The sequence below is a fragment of the Mchenga conophoros genome, linkage group LG6, assembly GCF_057382185.1.
Source record: "Mchenga conophoros isolate Kocher_MC1m ecotype Shallow Benthic linkage group LG6, M_conophoros_male_GT1.1, whole genome shotgun sequence".
NCBI lineage: Eukaryota > Metazoa > Chordata > Actinopteri > Cichliformes > Cichlidae > Mchenga > Mchenga conophoros.
Genome location: NC_140531.1, coordinates 10,809,754 through 10,835,201, shown reverse-complemented (window position 1 = coordinate 10,835,201; position 25,448 = coordinate 10,809,754). Strand labels below are relative to the sequence as shown.

The window sequence follows — 25,448 nt, the reverse complement described above, 5'->3', positions numbered from 1 at the left end:
TAACATTTGTTGCTCCCAGTTCTTTTTTGTTTGCCATCTGCGTCCCATCTGACTATTTATGCCCGGAGGTTTCATGAACTGAGCCTCACTTAGAGTTAAAGCCAGTCTATAGCCTCGCTGATATGAGAACCTCTACAGCTACCCCAGTTGGAAACCCACTGTATGATAAATCATTCAAATAAAACCATCAGAGAAGTTGAATTACCTTCTTTAGTCGACGTACTCGCAGCCCACTGAACTCTATACGCTGACAACAGTTCACAAACCAAAGCCTGTGACTTATGCTTGCTGACAACAGTGTGCTGCAAAGTTTCACCTCTGAAACACACCAGCAGCCCTCCACTTCACTGCTCATTCAATTTCCTGCTCCTTTGCATTGCTTACATTTTACATTTTCTGGCACGAGGAGAAGAATAAGGTTCATTTCCTGGATCACTTCTGTTTCAATCAACCAGCTGTATTAAATGCAGAAGGAAAAGCTTCTGCTCCCCAGCAACCAAGAAGGAAAACAACATTCCTTTAACCTTAAAAAGGTTCGTGGCAGAAAGGACTCATGTGTGAAGAGTGAAGTAAGAGGGGTGGGTGGACTTCTTTAATGAGATTAATTAGCGCGAGTAGGAGGGGGACAATGTAGGAGACAAAACGTGATTCAGTGGGGTGAAATGAGTGCATTCTTAACATGATGAGTTTTCTGCATATAGCAACTCTCGCTTTGACGAAGGTCAACCCACCTCCATTGTTCATTTTAATGTGTCGCATTCATGTATATGTTATTGAGTGAGTGTGCATTGTGTTCATTGATTCGCTGCAAATGAAGTTTCCCGTTAAGGCACAAAGAAAGTTTTGAACTGACAACGCGACAACAAATTCTTGAATTAAGCTGACAATGGCGAGACAGTCCATCTGGTTGAATTGCAATTCGGTCTGAACACACACACACACACACACACACACACACACACACACACACACACACACACACACACACACACACACACTCCGATAGATAAACTGGATCGTTTATACACACAGCCAGCCTCTCTCTTTTTGGATAAATGCAGCATTATGTGCCTGAAACAGTGAGGGGTACATAACAGTCGGGGCTTTCCTCCAACTTCATGCCCAGTCAATGAGTCTTTAAGAGCAAATTATGGACATTCAAATGTAACACACATCACTTTGAATACACAAACACACACAGTTCCTGTTTCTCATCAAGTCAAATTGCTCATAGATAAGCAGCAATAGCCAGAACGGTTTAAAAGTATGTTTTAAATACATCCTCTGTCATAAGGCATCTCAGTACAATCTTTTATTTTATGCTTAAAACTCGAGTCCGATTGACCGAAAGCTTCAGACTGAGGTTGACATTCAGCTTTCTAAATGTGTTGCCAACAAGAAGGAGAGTAGAGTTTCCTCTGGTAGGCAAACATCATCAACACCACGACCAGGCTGAAAGGCGTTTCTCCCACGTGATATTTTTTGCCAATACTGATAGCAAATAGCTAATATCAGTCAATGTTAGCTTCCAAATATATCAGTCAAAGGACCATTATTCAAACAGAAGAGTACATGCACGTTTTAATGTAAGAGATGTATTACTGCGGAACAGGAGTTGGGGAGCGAAAGTTGTGCGATGATCACTCCAGCTTTTAATCCAACATATCCTATTATTGGGAAATGTTCGTCGGGGAAGTGCTTTCTTACTTCAGCAAGACAATGCTAAGACACATTCGGAGGTAATCTGAAAGCATGAGTGCGTATTAAAGAGCTCAACAGCCAAGTGCAGATGCAAGAAATCATTTGCTGATTAATGAAAAATACAATCCTTCACTGACAAAAAACAGTGATGGCAGCTTGATAATGACGACCTGCAGAGTCAGCACAAGCTGTACCTCAGTCAGGGAAAAGGACAAACAAAAAAGGGGAAGCAGCTTGTGACAGGAAATAAGACGAGAAAGGAAATTTTGAATACATGTGTCACAACAAGTTTCTGATCAGACGCGCGGCCCTGTGATCGGAGAACAACTGCGCTTCTCAATTTAATATGCCAAACGTCCTCACAGGTCACGAGCAATACTTATCAAAAAAAAGAAACAAGCTTGTATGTTTCTGGTGTGATTAAGTCGAGCGGGTTGGCTTGACCCAGGCGACCACAGAGCAAGATCCTTCATAGCAGAGCCTCAGTGGAATAAACAGCTCAGTAAGCATCTGCTAATGACTGCGGTAATCTTGAAACTAAGAATCAATGCTTGTTAGCAAAAGCCTCTGCAAGAAGTTGAGTGAGCTTCGTTGAGATGTTATGGTTGATGTCAGAGATGTGAACGGCTGCTGTTATTCCTACTTTTTGTGTTTCAGGTATTCCGTACTGGGAAGCCTCTTTTTAGATATTCAGATAAAGAGCAAAGACATCATGAAAGTGAGTGTTGCTGGGAAACAGGTAGTGGGTCCTTTGTTGAAGAGGAAGCTTCCACCTGTTTCACCCCAGCTCAGATCCATCTCGTGCAGGTTGCATGTGTACAACACCAGAAAAAGCAGATATTTTCTTAAGCGAACTGTGCACAGCACGATTGCATACATGCAGTTATTTACGACCATTTCTACCACCTATGTGCAGCTTTATGTTTTGCAAGCTAATTTATATTGTTGTTTCCGTGTGGGTCAGAAACCCACAGATTGTGCTTCACAGTATCAAAGAACGACAGCAAAAAGAGGTCGCATTTCTGCATGACACGAATATAGACGTGTCAGAGCATATGTGAGTGTGAACAACAACACATCTAAAAGCATGTGTCCGCTTAAGAGTGTGTGTGTGTGTGTGTGTGTGTGTGCCCCCAACCTCAGTGTACTTTTTCCATCACACCTCTATTAACTCTTTTTGCCATCAGCGTAGATCCATAATATCTCCATGTCTCCTGCTCACAGCCATCAGCAGTTCAATAACACAGTCAAAATTAAGGTTGTTTTAAAAAAAAAAAAAAAAAAAGATTCTCAGATACTAATAAATATCAATTTTACCATCAGATTAGACACTTATTTGGAACAGCCGATATTAAATCGGACGATTCTTTTCAGAAAGGATGGACGTTCATATTACCAGCTACACGTGAAGCCAATCAGTCGCTTTTATTACTGATATAATCTTTATTCACGTACTTTTCTAAAGGAGAATGCTCAAACAGCGCTACAAAGACAGACATGCAGTGGATTAATTAGTTTCATTTAAAGTACGTCATATCTACGTCAAGTGCAGCATATCTGTGGTGATCAGAGGTCATGCGCTTTTCCTTTGTGCCATCTAAGTAAGCAGTGAGGCGCTGCATTAGTTTGACTACATTTGTTTGACAAATCTTATGTAAAGGAGATTGTGACAAATGAGTTGATATGTGTGATGTTATTTTACCAGTTTGAAATGAAAACGACAAAAACTAGGAAGGAATCAGTTCCCTGGAACACATTTATACTATTTTTAACCTTAAAAACTTCCAGATGCTCAACTTCCTCATCAGAATTCTTCACTTCCAAATGAGACGAGTGCTGACTTCTTGCTTTCATTTATGATAAGAAAACTTTGTCGGTTGAACATTATCATGTGTGTAGAACATTGACTGTAGTTCAAAATTCAGGCTTTTTATACCTGCAATAAAACAAAACAAATGACCTTTGTCAAATATTGCAACTGCTGTTAGTTACGCCTCTGTTTAAAAGGAAGGTAGGAGGTCAACAAGCTGAGAGATCATTAATAGATAACACAATCATTACTGGGTAATACAGTCAGCCCTTTAGCTTCAAGTTAAATTCTAATATCAGCACTGATAAGCCTGGGACACTTTACTATCAGGTTAGCCACTTATGTGGAGCTGCCAGCATAGAATTGTACATGTTATAACAAACAGTGTTAATTTATTGGGATAAAACTATTTTTTGTAACTAAAAAGTGTTAACAGTTCTCTTAAAGTTAGACGCTCAGGTCTCATCTGGACAGAAACAGTGGCAGTTTACATTACCAGCTACGCATGAAGCCAATCAGTCGCTGGTAAAATCTTTATCTTAGTTATATTTTTAACGTTTTTCCAATAGAGACACATGCTAACAAGCCTGAGACAAACTGAAAGGCAGTTTCATGAAGATTGGTCCAGTAATCTAGGAGGAGATAAGGACCATAGATACACCAAGGCCACTCTAAATGAGGCTTTATTTATCAAGCACAAATTCACAACAGTTGCCTCGAGGTGCTATAAAGACCCTCCAATACTGGAGAGAAACCCCAACAATCAGATGATTCTCTATGATCGAACTCCTGGGTAAAGCAAGAAGGAAGAATTCCCTTTAACCAGGAAGACGCCTCCAGCAGAACGAGGCTCAGGGAAGGTCAGATGTCTACCGTGTATGTGAGGTGACGAAGAAAGGAAAGGGGGGGAAGGAGAGCATTGAGAAGAAGGTGAAATCTCAGTTAGATTTCCTCAGTAGACTCAAAGATAGATCAAGTTTAGCTAAATGGCTCTAAGAAACCAAAGCACATTTTTCCTGTGCATGATTTATTTTTCCTCCAGAAATAGCAACACAAGTAAAAACAAGTCCTTGTCTCCAACTCTAAACGAGCTCTTGATGCTAAACTACTGTCAAAACAACAGACTTCCACCAGGACACCAAGAAAACTGACTGCATTCCACGTTGTGCTTATGTGTCAAATGTCATTTGAAGAATCTTAGACATAGGCAGACGCTGTGTGTGTGTGTGTGTGTGTGTGTGTGTGTGTGTGTGTGTGTGTGTCTCTTGACTCAAAGACAATAAAGCCCATTCAACTCTGGAACCACCTCCTGTCTCTGAAATAGTGCTGTGTCACAGCTGCTGGTGGGGAGGGACTGTGTGTGTCCGAACAGCCACAAACACATACACAGAAAACTTAAAAAGCCATCTTTGAATTTAAATTACATCAATGTAACCAGCTCCAATAAAAAAAAAAGTAATGTGACTGCATCAGTACATGTAAGATTTTTCTAACATAATCTCTGTGTAGCTTAACGATCCTAAAATAACAATAGGTTGACGTGCACATTCAGGCATGTCACACAGAGGCTGAAACTCAGTTTGACTGATAGAAATCATTTGCTAAAAAAAATTTGTTTAACTTAAAAATAGATATTTTATCATAAGGCATGGTGTGCGACCTGGACACGCAAACCCCCGAACACACTGGGTCTCTCGCACAGCCTTTCTGCACAATCTGTCCTCCCTTAGCTGCTGATAGATAATAGTTGTGGTCCTGTGACACCCATTTCAGCTTTGTAGGTATGTGAAATCTAGTGCAAATGGGAGTGGTGTCAGTTTACGCAACCTTGACTGCACTTTGTGCGATAAGCATTAAGAAGCATTATAAAAAAATAATAACTTAAAAAAGGAGACAGGAAGCGCATGATTGTTGCGCGGGGGGTTGCTGTTTCGCTGGAAACGTGCATCGCACTGTATAAAATCCATGGGGACAAAAAAAGTTTAATCAGTACACTTTTTAGCATAACTGTAAGACTGATGCTGTACATGTCACTTAATCTGACTTTGCTGCATTTCCTCTTTTTGTAATTCTTAGGAAATTAATTTAAGAATGTCACAATCGCAGGACAAAGCTCTTCTGCAAAGGTATTAGCTGACATAAGCCAAAAAATAAAGTCATAAAACAATGTATTTAAGCTCTATTTATGCACGCATAATATGTACCATTGTTAAGGTTTTCTCTCGTATCCTGTGTTGGGATTCCCAGAAGATCATGTCACACTGAGATTGTCTGCGCTGTCAAATTTCCCAATTTTGAACATATGGACGCCAGATCAGTTTTACATTGAAGTGTTTTAATTTTGGTCCAAAATACAAAAAACAGTCCTGGTCAAGACCAAAGCTTACTTTAAAAAACATTACATTTCAAATTAAATGTATGAATATTTGTATGGATATAAACATCTGGAGCAGCCTTTATAGTGCAGCTCAAATATTGGCTGATAATTTACCGAAGTGACTGTTTCAGAAGGGCAGGAGTCAACTGTGAATACGTAGTTTCCAGTTTTTAGCTTTACTTTTCTTTAGGGAGGAAGCAAACAGCAGAGTTTATGGTTTTATAAATTACTCCAAAATTAAACGCAATTTAAGAAGAACAGTTTCTTAATACACCTTTTTGAATTCATTTAAGTGTCTCGCTAGAACATGGTTTAAAAGGGTAATGCAATATCTTAAGGCAAATTTTGTCAAATTACTTTTTAATTTTAGTTAACCTCAGTCTCCGTAACGTGTGTGCATTTGAATACAAGGCTTTTCATTTCTACGTAATGCTACTTTTAAAAATAGTGTCAAGAAAACTCTCTACAGGTGTAGAGCAGCAACAATATTTATAAGAAAAACCCAAAAAGTGAAATACACAAACCAAGAGCAGCTTGAGAGGCTGCCTGGGTGTACGGGGGGAGAAAATACATTTCCTAGAAGTGGATTAAAAATATTAACAGAAAAGATTTTGTTCCCAGTAAAACCACAGAAACCTTTAGCCAACAGTAGTGAAACTCATACAGACTACTATACAGCCAACTACCTTCAGAAAAATAAAAAAAAAAAAAATTGCTACACAAGGTTATAATAAAACTTTCAGAGTATGTTTATGCTGAAATTAATGATAAATGAATAAAAAAAATGAAGGTAGAGTTTATGGTGAACTGCTAATGTCAGTGAAGTTCAGATTGCATAGCTAGCTAACACTAGCAGGCTAAGGCTCAGCGGCTAAATTACATCAACTATGAGCAACACAGGGAAATTTAACAGTAAAGGGTGAAATGGGCTTTCAATTCTGAATGTTAAGATCTTTACAGCGTGGAGAGTATTGATAAAACAAAAAGGAGTTTTGTTTAAGTTTATCAAAAAACAAAACAAGCACGTTTCAGTTGTACGACTTCATCAACGCTACCAAAGTAGACTCATTAGTGAGTTCCAATATTTTGCTAGTAGCAGTAACATGAATGACCAGAGTTACAACAAAAATGACCACACGTATAAGCCACATTCAACCGGGTGGTACCACTAAATGCTGTAAACCCTTGTGTACCCCTGCTGCTGTCACTACCAGCGGTCAGCGGTGAATACTATGGTTAAAGCCACGGATGAAACTTTATTAAAACATAGACAGCTTCTCTTTTTCAGGTAATTAATTAGGTGACTGGATAAGTTGTTGTCTCAAAGATTGTCAGACACTGATCTATGTGCTATGATGTGGAAAATGTTATAAATACATAAATTCATGTTTTAATTGAGAAGTAATTATTTTTGAATATAATCATTAAAAATGCTTAGAGTACCAAAAAAGAAAAGGTACCGCTGGGTATCGATACCAAATTCCAGGTAACGGCATCAGTTCAATTGTGAACAGTACCAAACCCTAGTAATGTCACTACCACTTACAAAGCAATAATGACTGTGCTGCTAAATGGTACAAGATACATTTGGCCATTAGGTCTATACATCACAGAATCATGATTCTTCAGACATGCATGAGAGGGGTTTTTATGCTCCGTACTGGATGTAAGAACACTGCCAGGATTTAACCAAAGACTAAGTTTAAGTACAGGATCTAAGAACTTTTTTAATGAGGCCCCTGGCCTCGAGCTTCCACGTGTAGCTACAGAATACAAAGCAGCAAGCTGCTATCAAGGCTTTCCTCCTGGCTGCGGTGCACCGAGGGTGGGCAGGAGTTTGGAGATACACAATGAATAAACAGTAAAATCAGGTAGGAGGAAATCCACTGAGATTCAGTGAGGATAACAAACAAATGACCTGTGCACACACACACAGTCACAACATCCAGCAACATTTCTTGAGCAGCTTTAAAGAGGGGCTTTCCTGGGCAAACTGAGGTGAAGTACAGCTTTTCCAGCCTCCTGCGGCATTGTGTCTGTGTGTGTCTGTGTCTGCGCGTTTGTGTGATCGGTAAGCACTGGGCCACTTTCCCAGATGAGATTCTGGGCTGGAGGATAATCCTGATGAAAATGTCTTTGCTTGTCCTCTCCCTCTCATTCTCTCCATCCATTCAGCCGGCCGTCCATCCGCAGACAAAGAGTTGGCCTTCATCTTCCTCTCCCACCCTCGTGTTCACGTCTCACCTCCCTCACATTACTGGTGACAGCCTCCTCATTGACGTACGCATCTCTCAACAGCCAAAATGATGTGATGTGATAGCCATGCGTCACCCTTACAAATCTCATTGAATCACCGGACTGCTTTATTTGTTGGTGAATATGAATCATAATCCCCTCCTCCATCTCATATCTGTGGCTCTAATAGCCTTTTTTCTTCTTTGTTTCCAGTCCAGCTAGGGCTGTGCGATATGACCAAAATCTCATATCCCGATATAAGACGTTCCGACGACGATATAAATCACAAAAATGTAAAATTTTCTGTAAATTCTGTGAATCTCGGGCAGCTCGACTTGCGTGAAGTGTTTGCAGCTGGGCCTCGTGTACCTGGAGTCGAGTGTTTTAACCGATGCATGAAACTATACATTTTTAGACGCAAGTTGTAACGGCCGGCGTTTTCTTTGTGAGTATTTATTACACGTCGTGCTGCGGGGAAGAGCCTGTTCTAACGTTTGAGTCTAAGGTTGATTTTTTTTAGCACCTGACGGCTCTTTTTTTACTTCTCATCCGTAAACACTCTGCATCCTCTTTCACGTGATTCAGTTTATTTTAATAAACAAGCGGACACGCAGTGGTTTTACCGTCGTTGTTGCTAACAACAACGCATAAAAACAGGCGCTTGTCCGTCCGTAGTGTGGTTATATTAAATATAAGAGAAAGAGAGAACTTTAAGAAATTAATATAACCACTACAGTGACTTTCAAAACGATGAAAAAAATATTGCCGTAAACAGTTTATTTTGCGACACCACGCAACAAACAATAGCGTCAAATGAAACGATAGACGTTTTTATATCGTCATCCGATATATATCGTTATATCGAACAGCCCTAAGTCCAGCCTAAAGCCTCATCTGTGGTCACCGCATCCACTGTTATATGTGACAACTGTGGCGTCATCGCAGCCCTGTGACGATTTGTCAGATTTGCGTCAGAGTGGCTGCGGCCTTCGCCTGAATAGCAGGTGTCGCCACCCACAGAAAATCCTTTTCAACCTCAGTCTGTTGCAGCATCTCTGTTATCTTTATATATTATGAAAATCTGACTTCCTGAATCACTGAGTCGTTAAGTGAATGGCTAATTTGCAAAGTAGATAATGACAAGGCAAGCTACAAACAAAAAGCAAGTGATGAGGAGCATAAAGTCAGAGGCTTCGCCCTGACAGACCTAAGGCATGTTTCGGTTGAATTTACTGTTCATTAGGGCTGCCACAAACGATTATTTTGATAGTCGACTAGTCACCGATTATTTTTGCGATTAGTCGACTAATCAGATCATCATCCATTGGACGTACAGCGTACAGCTTATTGCACCAGCAGCATCTGGTCTTATATAACTATCATTAGCTTACAGCTTGAAGTGTTTGTGCTAACTAAAAATAAAGACAAGATGGTAGTTTATTAATTTTTAATGAAATTTGCAGATTGTTTCGGTGAAGTTTAATAAACTCCTTGCTTTCTAAAATATAACAGGACACCGGAGTATATTCTCCAGCGTCTCACACTTCTGATAATCAGCTGTCTGCTTGACAGTTTTAGCTGTGCAAAAAACTATAACTTTAATCTCAGCCAAACCGATTTACTCAGGAACAAATAAAATACTAAAGAAAGCCAAACAATAACATTTTTAAGTTATCTAAGTGACTTATATATATATATGTTTAACCTGACTAGCGAAAGACGGCGGTGGGTTTGAAAACGATTTGCCGGGAGTCCGGTGTTCTCACGGCTCTAGTTAGCCTTGCCCCCGCCTAGCTAACGAGCTAGTGGGTAACAGACGTCTCCGAAAACGTCGGAGCGCTTTTGAAAATATGTGGTGTCCTGATAAACTGAGCAGATATTTGAGGTTTACACAGCTACATTCTCGCCTGAAAATATGTTAAACGTTTATTTTGTGACCCAGAAAGAATAATAAGAGTAAAGTTAAAACTAACTAGCTGCCGCCATTGTTGACAGCTGCGCTATGAATTCTGGGACACAGCTTCTTCTTCTTCGGGGTTTAACGGCAGCTGGCATCCTTGTACATGCAGTGCTGCCATCTTCTGTTTCAGTCCGTTATTACACTCTTAAATCCTACTACTCATTCCTGCGTCCTTTGTGATCTTACAAAGCTTCAAACGATGCGTCGACTATTAAATTAGTCGTCGACGATTTTAATAGTCGACATAATCGTGACTAGTCGACTAATCGTGGCAGCCCTACTGTTCATGTACCCATGCTCAAACATGCCAAGTCGTAACTGAGCCTACGTTTTCTATATTTTCCTCTATATAAAATGGTAAGTGGGACTAGTAGGAATGCATACACTGCAGCGCAACGACACACGTAAAGATTGGAAACCCACTCGAAGAATTTTGACACATAATTATTACGTGTGGTTTTCTCTGTAATGCAAATGTGCACATATGCATATTTGACCTGCATGACATTAGGGAACAAAAGTGACCCCAAGGGTCAAAATAAAGTCACTGAAATGATGAAACAGTGTTTGCACACAAAGTGAGTTTTTCACCTAAATACACAGATGTCGTTTAATCTGCAAAACCGCCAAAACTGTGCTTACCCAGCAGAGAACTCGATACTTTATCTCAACTTCCTCTTTTTTGTTCTGGATAGCCAAATGCAAACCATCTGGGTCCACAGCACAGGCAAAACACACAGAGACATCTCTGCATATTCATTTCTGACCCAGGCATGAACTGTGCGTCATTTCCAGCTGGCATACAACTGACACCCACCCCCATAAAACGAGTGGCAGTGGTACATTCCGGCACTGCAGCCTTAATAAACACACATGCCAGGCTGAGGGCAGGTCAGGACCATTTCCTCACCTAGGTGGGTCTCCTGTCTCCACAGCGTAGACGTGGCTGTAAGGTGACACTAAGGTGACCGAGCATGGAAGAGGGTAGGGGAAAAAAAAAACAAAAAAAAAAAAACAAGAAAAACAGAGAGGGCGAGAAGTGGGTGAGAGAGAAAATGGGGCGATGAAAAAAAAAAAAAAAAAAAAAAAAAGGAAGCGATACATGCTCAGGGACAAACAACTTCTATTTTGGCCTGCCGTGTGTGTCTGTGTGCAAGAGGAGGGGTGAGGACATGAGGGGAGAAAGTGCCTTTTTTTAGAACGGGGGAGTACCAACCAAACAGTGTGAGGTAAGGGACAGACAGGGGAGAGAGGGAGAGCAAGCAAGAGAAGGGAAATGTTGCTCCTTTGATGGTCAGTACCATCCGTGACAAGGAGCAGCGGTACGAGGAGTGCTCTTCATACACCCACACATACAGCCCAGCCGCACTCAAGTTTGACCTGCCAGAGCAGAAATCCATATTTAATCATCACAACAAGCACCCTAAAGACCCTGCCTGGGAGACAGAGAGTGTGTGTGTGTGTGTGTGTGTGCGCGCGCGCGCTTTTGAAGGAGGATTTATTAACTAGAACCAGCACTGTATTATAAGTCTGAGCTTTAAAATACAGCATGAATAATATCTCAGACTCTGTGAGAGATGCCCGTTGGTACAATATTGATTAACACACTTGAGAAGAACAAGTTGTTTTTTTTAATTAATCCGAAGATTTGTTCAGGACGAAAGCACCTTCAGCTTCTCGTAAAACTATTTGCATCGGAAATGAGTCCGACAGCAATCTTTATAGGCTAGCAGATGTCACAAGACAAAGACTGCTGAATGCTGCTGTAAGCCAAAGCAAACAAAGGCAGAGTAAGCGCACATACGACAGCGAGCAATAGTCGGGTCTCGGTAAACACAAAGCTCAGAAGGCTGATAAGTCAAGCCTTCAAATTTTCATAACCGGTGAGCAAGACTCATATATGCTTGAGAGACCTTTGTACATGCATACAACATATCATTATGATATTTTGTGTGGTAACATTGTATCGATACAGGGACACCAAATATCACTATTAATGATAACAAGAGGGCTCGTTTTACCTGCTAGGAAGCAACCTGTCTGCAAACAGTTGCATTCTTATTTGGACTGATTGCAATCACTCTCAGAGAGATGGTCCAGTGTTTGCAAATAATCCACCAAATTCTAAACACAGATTGCCAACATGTTGCCATCAGTGTGAATGAGTCTGTCAATGAGCACAAGTTGGACTCTACTTAACTGTCTGCATGCTGGTTGTATTCTGGTTATATTTCTATTAGTGCTGTCAGCGTTAATCTCGTTAAAGTCAAGTTAACACCATAACCGCATTAACGCGGCAAATCCCAGTTAGCGAGTTACTGCAGATTGCCCCGTGCGTGGGGTTGCATGGCGCCACAAAGTTTAACTTTGTGGACAATCTGTAGTTGGAAAAAAGCTGATAAATTGTAATATATGTTTTGCAATACACAGTATAATCACAGATTATTAAAAACTGCAATAATATCGTGAAGTATGTAACAATTGTGCGGTGTCTAATCTAATGAACTGGAAAAGAAAGACTTGCAGAGCCTGCAAAGCATTTGATGAACTCTAAATAAACCAAGTGATCAAAAATCATCTGACAATACATAAAAAAAAAAAAACTTTTGCAAAATGACAACTAAAGCAAACTAAGGCTGTGTGTGAACGTCCCATCCTGCACTCGCTATCATGAACCTATCACCATCAGGAAACACTGCCTTCTCTGTACGAGGTGTGAAAGTTACATTAACACTTGCTCGTCACTTTCAGCACAGCAAATTTACTGCACGCGTAAATTAACAGTGGCACGCAAAACAACCACCGCGTGTCTTTCGTGGCGAGTGAGCTCTTTTTCTAGTTTGCAATGAGATTAAAACAGACACACTGTGGGGGATCCAGAGAACCGAACATTCATGATCCGTAATTAGATACTGACAATACTCGTTGCCATGAGCGCAAATATGGCGTGCAAACACACAAACACACAAAAAAAACAGAAAGAGAGAAGAACAAATATTGTATTATGACCGTCTCTGTGGAGAGTTTCTGTGAATGAACCTGTAAGAATTACTAATATAAAAGTGACCACTGAAAGAAGGCCGCGCGACAGGCCTACATCAGGGATGGCAAACTTGTTTGACATCGTGGGCCACACACAGCCCACTTTGATCTTAAGTGGGTCAGATGAGTGAAAACGCTTCCTTCTGTTATTGTAAAGATGTTTAGCTACTCAATGAGTCCCTAAAATAACATTAAAGAAGATTTCAGCAGCGCATCTCACTTTTTCTACATGACAAATGCAGAAAATTACAGCAGTAGTTCTGGCAGCTCAGCACCCAGATTGTCCTGTATTTATGAAACAAAGTTTTTAGTGATTCATCAACAGACGGTGAAAAAACAGAATCCTCTGCGTCATTTAAATGTCACGTTGCTGCTTGTTGCCCATTATTTATTTCCTGTCAGTGTGCATTAACGGCCACGGTGCAGCTCTTTATCAACAGGAAACGCTGTAAAACGGATTCAAATGCAGCAAAAACTCCACAAATTTAAAACCACCGGTGTTTTTATTTAATAGACCTGGCCTCGATCACACACACACACACACACACACAGGTGCAGCTGACATGATAGCTTCTCAGCTCTCAGCATAGAACACCAGAGCGCCACCTTTCACCTGTTGAGCTGCGAGATGTTATTTTTATCAGCGCAGCTCGTCGCGTGACAGCGACAGTGGCGGGAAAACTCTGTAGCTGTTCGTTCATCCAGGCATCAAACACTCCCCGACCGTCTAATGAGGACTGGGAACACTCAAGCCTAAGGCGAGGTGGGGGGGTGCACCTTCCCACTTCCCCCAAATACCCCTTCCCGAGTGCTGTCTTTAAACACTTGATCCTGCAGCACATGTGGGCAGAAGGGGCTGATCGTGATGCAGGTATGTGCAGGAGATCTGGATTAGATTACACTGGATAAACACATGAGAGGGATTCCAAATCAGCACTCTCCTTTTTTATCCACGTTTCATGCAACGCTCAGTCTTTTCTAGGGCAGGGTCTGTATGCACATGGCGTGAAATAAGATGTCAAACAAGGAAAGAGATGTATGTGTTTGTCAGACTGACTCTCCAGGAATAGTGGGAGCACAGCCAGCAGGCCCAGCCCAGTGAGTGAGTGTGTGCGTTTGTCTACAGATGCCAGATCAGAGGTGGAACACAGCTCAATTCCCCCAGCAGCAGCAGAGGCAAGCTGTGCACGTAACCTGCTAGTGGGGTGAGCTCAGTACGATCTTCACATCCTGGAAGCTGGGACGACTCCAGCTTGTGCACAGCACAGATTACAGCCATGGCGGTAATGATGCAACATAGATATTGTATGATCCAGGTACATTTACACTGATTATTTTGAAGCTTTTCCTGCCGTGTTGCTGAGTCGTTTACCCGCCGGCTGGAGGAGACAATGGCTTCTAACTGCTTTAGTGCTCGCCCTGTGCCTCAGCACTGAAAACAACGCACTCACAACAAACGGAATAAAGATCATGTTAGCAGTAACTGCTGGGACCAACGTGGCCTCCAGGATAATTCGGCTTCCCTCAGCTCCAGTTTCATCAGCAGCACTCCTCAGTGTGGAGGTGAGCTAGAGTTACTCTAAGCAGGAGCCAGTCATCCTTTACATTCCCTTCAACATCGTTCTCCATTTTAAACCCGCTCAGCAGGAAACTTGCTTCCCCCAAACGAGTGATGGCGACCGGGATCCATTTACATTCATCCAGCAGCTGCTGAACCGGGCTACAACTGTTCCACTTCAGGAGCGTGCAGAAAATGTGGCACGGGCTAAAACTGCATGCTCCAGAATCAGAACTAGTTTCAGTTGCAACACTTTTTGGTTACCACTTTTGACACTTCTCACTTCATCCCTCACTGCACATGCACGCGTTTCTCAAAGATCCCTTCAAGACCCGTTTCAGATCACTTTGAAAACAGCTCTGCTTAAACGGCGCAACATTCGGTCCACCTTGCAGGCCACTTTAAAAAGGGGGCCTGAGGAGGCATTCACACAAACATTTTTCAGGCTTCTTACCTCAACCCGCTCTGTGCCCTCACACACGGTCACGCTGAACTGTGAATTTGTCACTTTTTGCTTTCACTTCTTAGGCTGAAACCCAAGAAAAGCGGAACTTTTCAAGCAATCTGTGAAAAAAAACAAAACAAGAGGTCGAAGCAGCTGCATGTGCAGCCAGCTGTTGGGCATCAGGAAGTGACGATGGTGGCGGCGAGTTAGCGCATGAACAGAGCTGGCAGCAGGCAGCTGGCCTGCTTCATGCTGAGTGCTAATCAAAGCTCTGTTAACTTGGTGAGCGACTGATTGGCACTAACATGATCACACCTGTTGGGCACACCCACTGCCAGCAGCTAAAGCAACACATGCAGGTGGCTCCACCCTAATTCTGAAAATAGTATTCCTTTGTGTGTGTTTTGTTGCACTACCCGTGTTTACATCCACTCTACTGCAATACTAGAAAGCCAATCCTAGTGAACAAAAGTCAGCCAGCTCTTGCTTTGTTTGGGATTTTCCTTCGTTCATGCAAATCTGTCTTCACTGCCCTTTTGCTGTCCTTCAGTGGCGTTCACACACTGCAGGATATCAGATGTCCGCCTCCATCTGCTTATAACAACAAGACTGGTTTGTGGCCGTTTCCTGCACACATTCTCGCTTTTTAAAAAAAATTCTTATTACAAATTTCAGCGCATTTGACTCAAGAAGCAACGGAGAGGCTGCCGTTTCCTTCTGAGATTCGAGAGCGTCAAAATCCTTCTCGAACTTGATCTGCAGTCAATGCAATATTATCATTACAAGACATTTGACTCTTGGGCGAGTTGGCACTAACAGCTGATTTCCTAACAAAAAAAGGAAGAACAAAGAAGAAAAGAAAAGGGAGAGCCTGCGAAACAGGATGTAGTGCAACAGGAAAAAGGCTGCTGATCTGGGCGCGTAAACCCAGATCACCCCTGGCAATTTTAACTGACAGCCTCTCTGTGTGCCAGCAAAGCCATTTGTTTTGGCCTTGCAACCTGAGTCGCAGGCTGGGGGGGTGGCGGGGGGGGAAGATAGAGGGCACACATTAAGGAAAAAACTGTATGAGAGGAGAAAAGGATGAAAGAATGCATGCTGATTGAACTACAGAGAAGAGGTTTTGTGTATACTATAACCTAAAATTTGATCACGTTTTGAAAAAGCTTCAGCATTCCTCGTATTAGAAACCGGGCGGATGATGGGACCAGCAGCGAAGTTTGTTTTCTGCTGCCGCTGGGAAAAACAGACAGAGGACAAATCATCTGTCGGTCTGCGTTTCGCGGCCTTAAACGACAGGTTCAACGCTTATTCGCCTCTTTGTCAGGAGTTAGACACAAGTCAGGGGTTCCTGCATTTGCAGGGTAAAAAAAAAACAAAACGTGAGATTTGGCAGATTAGGATTTACCCGTAACGGTCGCGGCACGCTTCACGTTTTCGACTCCCTTATCTGAGGTTTCCTCTCTCTTATACGTGCCAGTAAAGCAGACCTGAAGAGAAACTCACAGCGTATGAGCGACAGCGGGAGAAATCTCTTGAGTGTGCTCTTAATCAAATCTGGCAAATGATGCGAGCTTCAGCTGTGGGGCTCAGGTGGATCTGCCGAGTCCAGGCAGTTTTTAAGGGCCCCCCTCTCTCCACCCAGGCCTACCGAGTACTAATCCCTCATCCTCACTAGTCATCCAGTGCATCCGTTCGCTCCCTGTCTTGCTCGCTGCACGTCTTCATTCTGACTACAGTGTGTTTCAAACCCTTTCAGTTTCTGCTCCTCCTCCTGCAAACACTACCACCGTTACCACACACACACACACCTCACAGACTCTTGCATGAGGCCCTGTCTCTCAGCATCAGCATCAACTGTGAAGTTAAAAGGCCAGCATTCCCGTGAGAGACGGTCTTTGTTGATGCTGCTGTTTGAAACGTGGGGCTGTGGGATGTTTGTTAGGACATCGGTGGACCATTTGAACGCACGTCGTGATAACTGCAGACAACCGCAGCAGCAGAAATCCTTCTGTAAGCTGTAAGCATGGTGAGAAACTTCCTGCTGCCCTCTAGCTCAAATTCATTTCCTGCCTGCTCTCTTTACACCCTGCCAGGTACTGATCTGGTACCAAACAGCTGCCAGGAAAAGTCCAAGTGTTAGCCCACTATCTCACTGTGGATTCAACTTAGACCTGCTTAGACCAACTTAGAACTTCTCAAATTTGTGTCGTTACTAAACAGACATTGTAAAAAAGAAAAAGCCCAAAAGAAGCATCTTTATCCTCGGAGAACTGAATGAGCGCGCTCATCACTGACGCACCGCTTCGTGTAGTCACACCTGGGATCTGCCAGGTAGTGCAGTCTGCTATTGTTGCACCACAGAGCCTCTCTAATGGAGCTACAGCCGATTAATTGTTATGCTCCAGAGTAACGGCTGACGTATTGAAACAGGAAGAGGTTTACTGTTTTCTTTCCACAGAACTCTAATAGTCAAAACCTTCGATCAAGCTCACGCAAAGCCTGCTCAATGGTGGATCAGCTTATTCAACCCCGTAGTACTCGCACCCCCACCGCAGCAGGGTTGGATATCCCAAAGCACCAGTCAGGGAGCAGCAGACTCACTCCTGTGGGAAATTAGAAAAGAATTCAGCTAGCAGAGGTTGTGTTCTGGTTTTGGTTTCACTTTGACGAGACATGAAAAGTAGAGTTATTCAGTGAAGGCCTCAGCTGTCGCAAACAGAAGTCAGCTGCTTGGAAAAGGATGATTCAGACCTCTAAGGTCATGTGCTGGGAGAACTTTACGCTGAGCTGTGAGCAGCGGTGACAAGACTCACGGCTTCCATCGTTTCAGGTGTTTGAAACGGCTGAAATTAGCCTCTACGGAGGTTCTGCTCTCATTCTTCCTGTTAAGAGGAGTTCTTCTGTTGCCAGCTGATTGCCAATTGGTTCCTTCCGTTATGCTGCCCGATCTTTACCTCACAATTTAGACAGCCTGAAGAAGAGTACTGTTGGGAATCTAATGGATGTATCTTAATGAGAATCAAATGCCAAAACCTTAAAGTTCCAGTGCACCGTCAACCCACTGAGTGACGTGAAACATGAGCACGATTAGCCTCAGCTTTAGTCTTTAGCATCTTGTATCGCTGCTTCTTTGAGGCTGATACATCTCTGCACATATTTCGCATCTCCTTCCAGTGCCCAGAATGGCCAGCAGACTAGCCTGTCATGGTGCTTGAACATCAAGTCTAACATACACAGGACAAAACATTTCCAATGAACCCAGTAAGGAACAATCATGTCTACACATCTGCTCCTGTCTTCTTCTGTTTTCAGCAACTTCCACAACCTGACTCGGGCACAAACACACCTTCTTACATTGCAGTCTTATACCCTGGGCTCAGTGCAATGGCAGGGGTCTTCTACACGTCACAACCCGCCCCTGCCCACCCCACCCCTGCACACTCCCCGCCCAACCTCCACATCCCGGAATCAACATAAAGGGAAAAGACAACAGGAAAAAAAAAAAAAAGAGTGGAGCATCTCTTACCCATCTGTGCCGGATGTCTTTCAGAGGGTCATGGTGGATGAGAGCCCTGCTGATCGGAGTCGAGCCTGTCGGTTGCACTGCAGAAGCCACTATGCCATCGCATCGGTGATGCTGGAGACTGGCTGATAACTGGGGCCGGGGTCTCTCTCTCTCACTCTGCTGAAGGCGGGTTACTGTGCGGTTATCTCGCCTTCGTTGTTTTTGTTTTTTTCCTTTATCCGCCGGATCGGATGTGCAGATAATCGTCCCAAGCTGGACCCGACTGGGGGTGGGCGGGGGGATCCTATGGGTGATGGCTCACAGCCTCCTCTCCTAGCTCAGCCCCTGATGCTGCTCCTCCGACAGACACGAGCAGCGGTTCGCCCCACAGATACTCACAGCAGAGGCACGGAAAGCAAAAGCCAAACAGCAATAACGTACAAAAATAGGATGGAGACGGAATGATGCGAAGGGACTCGGGGGTGTCACTAGTGTCGATGGTGCTGGTGGTTCCAGGCGGGAGATAGAGGGGGTGATAGCTGCTTTCTGCCGCGCTGATTGCCGTTTTCCGTCGTGTTTACGAGCCGCTGTCGCCTCCTCCCTCCGTCTCCTCGGTCTCTGTCCACGATGCGTCCCTCTCTCTCCCGTCCTCCGCGACGCCTTTTCCGCTCACAGGAGGAGAAGAACCCCCGCTACTCCTCGGCGTTCACGTATATTCTCATAATCTGCCCTCTATTCCTCTCGATCGGAGCTGCGAAGAGCAGGAGGAGGTGCAGATGAGTGTGCGTGCGTGCGTGTGTGTGTGTGTAGGGGGGGTGGGTGGCGTTGGGGGGAGCAAGTGGAAGAAAACTAAGGGAGCGGAAGGAGGAGCCCCGTGAGGAGAGAGCTCCTCCCCCCGTTATGCTGCTTATCAGCGGGACGGAGGGGGCGCCCATCATGAGATTTGAAAAATGAGATATGACCGTGCAGCGGCTGGAACATATAAGACTGTTATTGCTGTGACCTCACCTGTGATCCACGCAGAGCTCGCCTGTAAACGCTGCCTGTATTTAAGACACCCCACCCCCTTTTTTTCTGCAGAACTGCAAGAAAACTGTATGTCCATATAGCAGGGACCCCGTGAGGCACACCAGACCCTGTTGTTGGATACAGTGTGAGGAGACACACACACCGACCGCTGTCAGGCAATGTGATGTATGTCCTGAAGGGGGCGCCAGAGAAACAGCAGGTTGTAACTCGGAGCTCACCTCGGGCAATGTTGCCCTTCAGTTAAACGCAAACGGTGCAGCTCTTATATTCGTTCAGTGTTATTGAACTAGGAGCTGGTTATGTGTAAATAGTGGGAAAAGTGGAACACAGGGAATTTTTCTCTCAGTTTTAGTATTTTTTTAAAGTAATAACATGTGATTTTCAGTCATGAGCGGGTTAAAATGATGGCCCAGTTCAGTATAATACTATCCATTACACATGTGTTTAGATAGCTGAACGGCCGCTTTGCTGCTATGACAAATCCATATTTGGCTCTTTAGGCACCATTAAGTGCAGAGCTGGATGTAAACCTGCACCTTTCCCAAACAAATCCAACACATATACACTACACTGCCCAGTGTCACCTGCCTTTACACACACACACACACACACACACACACACCATTTTTAATCCGTAACTATTCCTACTCTGTTTTTTTAATTCCTGCCTTCGCCCTGGCTTGTTTTCTTTTAATTTCTAATCCTACTGCCTTTTATTATTATAATGTTTACTATTAGTAGTAGTAGAAGGAGTAGCAGCAATCTCCCCATTGCTTCCAATTGTCCCTCTTTGTCTCCAAAGTTATTCTATCAGTCTCTTTTGTTGGCTTCCTGTTTTATTTTGGAGGTTACTGTTACTGGTACTTCCTGTCTGGCCCCTGATTCCCTCATTCCTTCCACCTGTTGCTCATTGCATGCACCTGTGTTTCGTGTGTTTAGCATGTGTGCGTGCGTGCATCCTGAATTCCCTTCCCCATGTGTTTGTCGTGCTCTTCCTTTCTTCTGGCTGATCGTTGCCTCTGTGCTCATTCTGCCTGTTTAGATTGCACATTTCTGTTGGTCTTCTTGTTTGTTTTTTCTTTGTTTTGGCAATGTTTAGATATTATGTAGACTTTGTGTATTTTTTTTTTTTTTTTGGGTATATCTATCAGCTACAACAAAGGCTCACTTCTGATTTAGTGTTCTGCGTCCTGTATCTGGGTCCTCTATACGCCACAGCTTGCACATATGCAGACTTCAAAACTTCAAATTTGATGTATGCAGTAAACGAGGAAGAGCTGAAGGCGTGGGACGATGTATTTCTTTTTCTAAAAATCCCTTTAATAATGATGCTTCAGGTCAGATTTAATGTAAGTGTGCTGATTATGTTTCTTTATCCCTTTATGGCAAATGAATTACACTCAGGATATGAGCGTAGGTAGGAGGAGAGAGTGTCTGCTACCATGACTATCAGCAGGCAAACAAATGCAATGTTTAGCATCTGCTGAGAGCTGGAGTGTGCAAACACATTTGTGTATCATTAACATTTTTTTAAATGACACGATTATGTTCTACGCTAGTATGTAACAAAAGCATGTCTATCTGGTTTTGTGATTACTCTGTGCCACGCAAGAGAGTCCAGGCAGAAGCTAAAGTTGGTTCATCCTGAGTTATTCTGCACCAAGAAATGACAGATGTAGTCAGAATAAGCACACAAAGTGTGAGTCTGTATCTCCATTGTTATCGTCAGCTACAGTCTTCATAGTTTGTACTTTACTAACATCATGGCTCTGGTACCGAACAAGTGTGGACAAGCGTTGCACGTCGAGCCCCTCCCTTATCCCCACGTCTCTATTAAGACGCATTACATGCAAAATAAATAAATAAATAAATAAATCAGAGAAAGAATTTAAAACTAATAAAAAAATAAAATATCTAAAGTTTCCATTGGTTTAATTAGCTTACCAAAGTAAATCTCAAACAAACACAAATGTTTTTTTGGAGAAAAAGTCAAATTCCTGCATGCACACAGTGTGAAGCATAAGAGTTAATCTAGCAAAAATTAATGGCTATCTGTAATAAGCTGGTTATTGTTCTAACATGTCTACCAACTTGTGTCCTCCTCCTGCCTGTGGCAAAGGGTGGAGGACTATTCATGCTATTTGTGGCTATGCATGCTTGAATAAACTGGAACAATAAACTGCACCGACCCTTAAAAGGAAACAACCTCCGAGGGGTGAATGTTCCTCTTTGTCACATTGCTTAACTTAACTCAGGGTTTCACTGAAGTCATGCAGTGAGACCAGGCCCGAAAGCCTCTTGCTTAAAGAAGAAAGAACATCTCTGCTTGTTCTTTTCAAGACTGACAGAAACAGGGGAAGTGATTCCTAATGCACCTAATGTGCACATTACAAGCTCACGTTGCACAAGTTTGCCTCAGTACCCGAGACCGCCATCGCTTCAATGTAGATCTGTAGCCTAAAGACCTTCACACGCCGAGCGCGTTTAGAAAGAGACGTAAATCAGAATGTCAGTGAGGTAGTTTGAGCTGTTGTTATCAGAGTTAGCACCAGAGCAGGTAGAGAGCTGATTGTCCAGAGAGCAGCGCCTGGTAAAACAGTATTATTTTATGTTTATATAAGTAGCAGTGCGCACTTTGATCTACGAGTCCACTTGTTGCCAGTCACTGCCAGATTGCAGTGATCTGATTGGTCAGATCTTTTTATTTGCATGTGAAAAATTGGAAACGTTTACTCAGTGGGTGTAAACAGCTGCATTAACAACAGGTGAGTCAGAAAAACATTTTGAACCCATGAATTTTCTCATGAATCTTACACGTCCGGTGTGTAGATGCCTTACAGCAATCGAAGCTGTGAGTTACAATAATAAGAGGCTCAATGAGTTGATCACGCAAACGTTTTTATACAAACCGATGCTGTCAAGCATCAGAAGCTGCCCTCTGGTTTCTACTTCATGTGGATAAACAAAGCCCGCTGTCCTTCACAAATTTAGTCCTGAGAGATCTAAAGTCAGCTAGTATTTCATCCTTTGTACATCTGCCTGGCGCTAGCAGGTGTAACAAAGGATTTACATATCTCCCCAACTTTGTGTGACTTCACCCGTTTCCATTTTAGTTTCAGGTTACACTTGAGTCCCTTTTTCTGAGACTCGGGTCTCGAGGGAGCTCAAGGAGTCTAGATGCTCATTATTTGGCAGCTGTGATATGGTTCAGATTTTAAATAGCCTGTGATCCATTGCTTTTTAACAAGTGTCTGTATCAGTAAGCCAGTGAAGTTGGCAACATCTCTGCTTATTAGTGATACAGTAAATACAGCTGGATGCTAAGCCCCCTAGAGCGTAACATCCCTCATAACAGCCTGAGATCTTCAACCTCAAAGCCTCACTTTGTTCGCCCTCTGAGCAATCAGCAGCCACTGTGGGGTGGGGGGAGGGGGGTTAGAGACCTACACTGTGTCTGCACTTTAAATATTGATATCAGCCTGTCAGCAGTCTGAGTGCGACACTTTTTTTTTTTATGGCTCACACCAGAAGTCTGTCCTGTCTCACGAAGCAGGATTATGAAGATGCTTTTAATGATAGCTAGAGCCAAAGCAGATCTGACACATACTGTCACTCTGCTGTCGGGGTCATAGCTTCTGTTAAAGTACCCAAAGCTACACCCTCTGATTCATCTGGGTCAATCATGGGTACGTTGGCTGATTTCAGGGATTATTTTATGCTCACTGCACTAAAACTGTCTCTGGAAAAACATATATATGTCTTGACCCTTGTGCCTTACCATGTAACATCAGCAAAACTGTGTTAACCTGGTTACTTTCTGCAAGTCGCTGGAAAAACTGGTATGGTTAGGGTTAGGCTCTGTTTTAAGCCATGAATGAAACAAGTGTTTTCAGGAACTATGAGATGTTATCTTTTGGCCTTATAGTTGTTAATAATTCCTTTCAGCTTTCCGAAAATAAGTGAGAAGTCTGAACCAAACCAGGTCACTGCTATCCTGGTCGATGTTAGGAAGTTCTGCATGTAACAGAACGCGTTCAGGGCTCTAACATGAGCACAGAACAGGAGAAACACCAGCGTGCCTTTCCAGAGGAAAATCTACCGGGTGAACCAGATAGTCATTTAATCTCCATCTCACATCCAGAACACAATCACACCTTTATACCAGCAGATTTAAACGGTTCATGAAACTGGAACAAAACAGTCTCTGTAAATATAGAAAAGCCAGAAAAGTCTCCGTTTAAAAGAAACGGGACAAACAAAGATCCAGTTCTCAACACGCATCTCATTTTCACAGAAGTTTCCTAGAATGTCTGCACCCAAGGCAACACACACAGGATAAAATATTCAGCAAAAGACTCTTCTCAGATGACACCTTTGTTCCAAGTTTTCCTTGGATACAATTTTAGGGCGACAGGAATCTGGATATGGAGACAGAGCGAGAGCACTGGACTTTCCAGACGGATATAGTGTGTAAACCAAATACAAGGGAAAGATCAATGCTTTATGAGACAGGAAGAGAAGCATTTAATTGCTTCTGTTTTTTTCATGGAGCCAGGGTGTGGTTAGGGTCCCGTAAAACCTGGAAGTCAGTCATCTGTAGGTGGATTTGTAATGTGTTCAATGTGTAGGAGATTACTGCTGACTGGGAAACGCTTCCTGCGCTTGCTTATCACTATTGCTCGGGGCTGTTTGATTACGAGGGAAACGTTACGAGTGGGGAGACAAAAGGGCGGAAAGAGAAACTGAGGACTAATTTCTGCTCTTCCATACTTCCAGTGACTTTTTCCCCCTTTGTGTTCATCAGCACACTCTGAACGAGCAGGTTTTGCTGTGTCGTTTACTCTGAGAGACAAAAGTGTCAGACTTCATTACAGCACACAGGAAGCATTTCAAAACGCTTGACAGAATAAAAACCACAGAACTTTCTCACGCTATCAAAATAGTGGCAGACGTGCTGTCACGGCTGCATCTTTTTAAACACACGGACTAACAGCTCTCCGCTTTTCCTCCACATAGATATTTCAGTTTGCGGCGTTTTTAAATATTAAAGTGGTGCATGTTTACCTTTCCCAGTTTTCTCCTGCCTCTCGCAGCCACAGTCAGCGGTCCAGGATCAGGTAGACAGCGTCCTGTCTGTTGTGCTCTCTTTTTTTTTTTTTCCAGGCAGGTAATGAGCTCTTCCATTAAAGGTGAGAAGTATCAGGTGAGCGTGGGCTGAACAAACACAGCATTCTGCAATCTCCTTGGTCACAAAGTACAGCAAATATTACACTCCAGTGGTTTTGCTTACGCCCTAAACACACCCACGTGGTGATGGTCTATCAAGTCACTGTTTAACACCATGCCTGAGAATGTTAACAAAACCTGAGGACACGGTATGATGTGCTGTGGTGACAGGTACTGCTCTTCTATTTTTTTTAAAATGCTGAATTACAGAAAGAAGAGGGTTGAAAACATATTTGATCTACTGCACAATGGTTAATGGTTATCAACCGACTCACACTATAACCAGGGTTTGCCTCTTAACTTCATTTAATTTTACAGTACTCTGTTTTTGAACAGATGGGGTAGCCTGACCTCATTTTTATCTGTAGTTAAATCAACGTTAAGCTACTGCTGCAGGAATCATAAAAACAACAACACAAAAATAACACAAAACTATCGATTGTCACGTATTTTGACTCAAAAACATGTCAACACCTTGTTTTTTTTTTACAGCACTTTTGACTGACTTTTATCAGATGATCTTGAAAAGGTTTGTTTTTAAGATAACTGCGTAAGCA

The 25,448-nt window shown here is 42.9% G+C and overlaps 1 protein-coding gene across 7 annotated transcripts in view; it reads right to left on the bottom strand.

Moving 5' to 3' along the window:
- The window catches only part of mgat3b (beta-1,4-mannosyl-glycoprotein 4-beta-N-acetylglucosaminyltransferase b), a 54,972-nt gene extending 30,050 nt beyond the window's left edge, over positions 1 to 24,922 (bottom strand). For 2 of the 7 annotated variants that reach the window (XM_085276134.1, XM_085276133.1), the window contains exon 1: positions 15,138 to 15,457. Coding sequence is in view for 1 of the 7 variants with exons in the window: in XM_085276131.1 (XP_085132257.1) it covers positions 24,730 to 24,849 (120 nt within the window). In the remaining 6 variants the exon portion in view is untranslated. Of the gene's footprint in view, positions 1 to 15,137; positions 15,458 to 18,657; positions 24,679 to 24,729 lie in introns of those variants that run through there. The other 5 variants (XM_085276131.1, XM_085276137.1, XM_085276132.1 and 2 more) reach the window with 5 other exon arrangements.
- Positions 24,923 to 25,448: the final 526 nt, after the last annotated feature.